A 5391-nucleotide genomic window follows, 5' to 3' on the forward strand; every position below is an offset into this window, starting at 1 on the left:
GAATCTTTTCATACATTAAAAAGTACTAATTCAATAAAATACTCGGATATGACACAACTTATCTACGATATAAGATTTAGCAGTTTAGAAGTCAAAAACCGTAATAAATTCTCTGTCACTTCTGTGTCGTTTTTTCCTCCTTCTTCTAGTTCGCCCTGTGAATATGTTTTCTCCTTAGGAATCATTTCTATGTGTTCTTTCTACGCTTCTCTGAAGAATTCTCTTTTTATACGCTGTTCGAATAAAAGAAGGGGAGGGGAAAAAAGGTTGCTGAAATTGTGGTAAGATCGATTACTGTCGGTCAATCAATTTTTAAAAACCAGGAGGATGTTTTTCATATATCACTTATATTACAGCTATTGTCTCTGTTTAAATTATCGAGATGTTTCTGTATTTCTCTGTATTTTCTTGGAAAATATGAAGTGGTGATAGCGATTGTGATTGTTTGATCAAGCAGTATTTCATGTCCTGTCTTAATATTATGTTAGAATAATGCTCACTATGTGGTATGTTTTAATTTAACATTACTGTACTTTCATCCGTAGATTTTTTCTTTTTCCCAATAGTGTTGCTCATTTATAGAATTTGTAGAATACTTGAAGGTTTTTTTTTATACCGAAGAGAGATTTTTTTTGGGGGGTATAAAAAGTTTAGGAAATTTCAAGATGCCTTTTGGAGAAGATAATAAATACAAAAAAAAATTTAAATTGCATCTAAAAAGGTCTTTACAGTTCCTCATTTGTCTTGTCTTTTTTACAGGCTTGAAGACAATTCAGATATTTATTTAAGATTCTATTATCCGATACACACACACATACAATTCCTTCTACACGTAAGACCAGGAAAGATTCTCTTGTCTGCCTTATCGTATGATGGCTTTGTGTCAGAATTTCTTGCCTTGTTTGTAAGTCTACTGATTGTTACTTTATATTTTTTTAATTCTTAATTATTATATTTTTTGTCGTATCTGTTTTAAATGGTTAAATTTTGTCTATAGGTGTTGTTCGTCTGACATGATGTTCTATTATGTATAGTTGATTGCTGACTATTTTTATGTTGGATGGTAATATGATTCAGCATGTAAGTGATCATTTTATTTATGTCCTTTTGTTGTGTCCGTTTTATTGTCAGGCTTATTTCAAATGGTTAAGTTTTATCTGTAGATATATCGTCTAATATGCTGTATATACAAGTGAGTTTATTGCAGATTGGTTTTGTGCTGGATGCGACTCAATATATAGATGTTGACCACAATAGCCGCCACAAACAACCATCTCATATTTTCTAAGGCAGACAGAGACAGAGACTAGAAAAACATCCCGATAATATAAACAGAGACAAAGGCTGTAAATGAAAGACCACTCTTCGGTTTTCGGAAATTGATCTGCCGAAAGTAATCGCCTTCATCACAATCTCAGCGACTTTCCCTTCTCCCTTCTCCTTTCTTATATTTTACAGCGTATAAAAAGAAACCGCCCTAGAGAAGCGATTCAGTATCAAGTTGCTTTTCTTCCTGATGAAGTAAATTGTAATTCACAAAATGTTGGCACTTACCGATATATCAAGGCACGAAGATAAATGGTGTAATTCGTTATTGTACTAGGAATAAAAAAGAAGAAATTTCATTAGAAATTGTAGATGTAATTAAATTTTTTTAAATTGTAAAAAATCTGAAAGATTGAAAATAGGAGACAGAGAAGTTCACAAACAGTATTATAAAAAAAATTCATTGAATATTAATACAGAAATAATAAAATGAATGCTAAATATTGAAGTGAATAGAATATAAAATGCTGATTAAATAAAATAAAATTGAAGTCTAAAAAATTAAGCTCTAAAAAAATTATATTTACTAGTTAAACTGTATTCTAAGATTGCAGCTATTTCTTCATCTTCTCAAACACTCACCAAAGATTTCGTCATAGTTTTCCACATGTGTATCGTGTATCCTTTAAGACCGACCATTCTTCCCGTCATGCTCGATGGAACATCCACCTTAACTTTCGGATCCGCGGAAATTTTCTGCAGGTGTGCCAGTATGTCTTCCTTGAGCACTCTTCCATCCTTGCCAGTCGCTTTTACAGCCGTCAGCTTTATGTTATTCTCTTTGGCTATCCTCCTCACCGCTGGGGTTGACAATATCTTCTCTTCTTTCAAGGTGATGTCCTCTGATTCCACTGTATCTGATCTTCTCTCGCTTTTTTCTGAATTGTCAATCGTTTGATTTTCAGCGCTCTTTGCGGTCTCACCTGCATCGTCTCTCACGGCGTCTGTTGAGTCGTCTTCTATCTCAAAATCCAACAGCGTTGATCCGACCAACGCGACGTCGTCAATCTTGTAGTGCAGAGTCTTGATAAGGCCATCGTAGCGACTCGTGATTGTCACCGAGGCTTTATCACTCTGCACCTCACAGATGTCATCGAACTGCTTCACCTGATCTCCCGGTTTCACGAACCTGAGGAGAAGTTAGCCGAATTTAGTATGGAGACGAAAATTTTTTGGATAGATTAAAAAATGCCAATTACCGAATTGTTAAAAAAGAGTTTTGAACCACTCTTTAAAAAACAATTACGAGTATTACCCAGTCGACACAAATTAAAAGTATGAGTTATTGTTATTTTTAATTAATTGTGTCGACTGCATAATAATTGTTTTTTAAAGGATGATTCAAAACTGAAATTTAATTTCAAGGATTCCATCATACAGTTTAAAGCCGGATAAATCTGTTGCATCTTTTAATGTATACTGTATTTATCGCGAGAGGAAATATTTGCAGATTGTATCAAACTTTTCACGTACCATTCTTTCACTGTGACGTCTCGAATTCCCTCGCCGATGTCCGACAATTTGAAGGGTACTACTTTTTTGGCAAAGAAGAACGAGCTGACAGACAAAAGTCGTCGTATTGGGTCGCGCGATTGTTCGGCCTACGCAAACAAAAGTTTCATCGATGGTAAAAGTTCCATCAACAATAAAAGCAATAAAAACAATCATGTCATTGGCAATGATGGATTAACGCATAGGTAAACAAGGCACTTGCCTAGGATGCTAATTTTTGAAGAAAATTTTCACATAGTTGAGATAAATTTTTAATTTGTTAATCTAACGTTTTTGCACGAGTTACATCCAGTATATATTTTATCAGAAACGATATTTTAAATATACAGTTAAAAATGTATTATGTTTATATTACTTATTAAGGATTATGTTTTTACCAGCTAATGCGGGGGTAATATAAATAATATAATATATAAATATAATATAATATAATATAATAATATATAAATCGGTTTTTTTTATCCATTTTCCCTTTTATCAAATTTATAAATTAATAAAACCATCCGAGGGCAGGATTGATGAAAAAATATGTTTAAAAAAACATTCAGTTTTTTGTTTTTAATGTTTTAAACAGCTTTAGAAAAAAAATCATGTTTAAAATATAAAAAAAAAACACGCATTTTTACTTTGAAGTATCTTGAATTATTTCTGAGGTACATTTTAGCATTTATAATTATCTACTTCCTCATTTTTCTTAAACTTGAGCATATTATTATATGAATATCAATATATTTGAATGTGTTATTTGCTATTTAACATTTTATTTGATTGTATATATTTTAAGTTATGTAAATTTAAACAATAACACGGCATTTTGCTTATGTGGTCCTTTATGCGCATTGATTACTCACGGCTTCTTTTTTGAGATTTTTATTTCAATATAATTAGTCTTTGAATTAATTGTAATTCTAATATTAATCTATAATTTACGTTACTATTGATTTTTATAGACTGCCGATCTGCTTATATATAAGGTGTTTGAAAAATAATGATAAATCTTTTGCATAGGGGCAGCATGGATTAAACTGAAAAGAAAAGTCCTCTATCATTTTGCTATTTTTGTTAATAAGATATTAATTGATAAAAATTGCCTAAAATTGGCTTCAATCATTTTTACTCAAATACTATCAACTTTACAGAAAAACTGCAAAAGATAAAAATTGTTTATTTTCTTCTCATAGAACTCTACAAATTTTTTCAGAATTTTTTTATCAACTTTTTATAGTACTGCATTTTCTCATTTTAACCAACATAAGAAAATACGATATTAAAAAATTCTGAAAAAATTCTTAAAGCTTTATGAAAAAAAAATTAATAATTTTTGTCTCTTGCAGTTTTTTTGTAAAGTTGATAGTATTCGAATAAAAAATTATTTCCAGCAATTTTTAGCAATTAATATCTTATTAATTATTGCGAAAATAGAGGACTTTCCTTCTCAGTTTAGTCCATTTTGTCCCTATACAAAAGATTTATCATTATTTTCCAAATACCCTGTATACATAAAATTGTATGTGTATATACATTTGTATACATGCATATATGTATTTCTGCAATACATTCTACTTTTTTATTAATTTTATAACCAAATTACTGTTTTCTAAGCAAAATTAACTTTTTAAGAAGGCTATATTATTATCCATGTTTCTCTTCGATTCGCCATTATGCAATGTCGCCACATTTTTATTAATAGTGTCCTAAGTAATAAATATTTCGTAATTTTGAGTCCAGAATCGATTTAACAACATTTTAATGAATGTAATTGTCAAGTTTTAAACTTAAATATTCATTATTAACCAAGTACACCAAGTTATCGTGTAAAATGTAATTGAAGCATCAGCTTTTCTACTAAATAGTATTAAAAACATTTTTTTAAAATAATGTTTTAAACATTTGTTTTAAATTGTTTTAAAAAAAGCATGTTTAATTTAATCTGATGTTTAAAACATGTTTTAAACATTTGTTTAGAAAAAAAGTTTTAAACAAAACAACCCTGTCCGAGGATAGCTAGATGTTGGTGCCTAGGGGCGGTAAAATGCTTAATCCGTCACTAGTCGTTAAATATAGAGAGATAATAGTGAGATACATGCAGTATCTGACAAAAAGTAAATTAAATTAAACTAAAGAAAAATACAAAATATTAAAAATGTTAAAGAAAATCTTGCGAAATAACACGACAAAATAGAGTAGACCACAATAAAGGTGGAGAATAGAAATAACAATTATATAATTGAAGTATTGTATATACTCTAACCGATTAGAATGGAATAATTAGTGCTCCGGTTTTAATAGTTTTGAAGGCAGTTTGCTGCTGAATTTACAGTAATGTATTTTCACTCTCGTTCTGTTGATTTATTGCTTTACCAGTTTCTGTTGATTTATTGTTCTAAAAGCTGTTCCTTTCTTACATTTCTTTTTTTAGCCTAAGAATAATCTGGGATTTTGTATCCCTGTACCGAGAAAATAAAGCCTAATAGTTTTCTTTATTGATTGAGAATCAATATTTATTTTTTTATTTTTCTTTATTTGTTTTAGAAAATACGTAAATCTATAAAT

General features: G+C 29.9%; 1 protein-coding gene across 2 annotated transcripts in view; it reads right to left on the reverse strand.

Moving 5' to 3' along the window:
• The window catches only part of LOC108746702 (lipoamide acyltransferase component of branched-chain alpha-keto acid dehydrogenase complex, mitochondrial), a 9477-nt gene that overhangs the window by 1770 nt on the left and 2316 nt on the right, over positions 1 to 5391 (reverse strand). For both annotated transcript variants that reach the window (XM_018483632.1, XM_018483633.1), the window contains exons 2-3: positions 2800 to 2927; positions 1909 to 2455 (exon numbers count right to left, since the gene is read on the reverse strand). In XM_018483632.1, the coding sequence (XP_018339134.1) occupies positions 1909 to 2455; positions 2800 to 2927 (675 nt within the window). The remainder of the gene's footprint in view (positions 1 to 1908; positions 2456 to 2799; positions 2928 to 5391) is intronic.

The sequence above is a fragment of the Trachymyrmex septentrionalis genome, unplaced genomic scaffold, assembly GCF_001594115.1.
Source record: "Trachymyrmex septentrionalis isolate Tsep2-gDNA-1 unplaced genomic scaffold, Tsep1.0 scaffold188, whole genome shotgun sequence".
NCBI lineage: Eukaryota > Metazoa > Arthropoda > Insecta > Hymenoptera > Formicidae > Trachymyrmex > Trachymyrmex septentrionalis.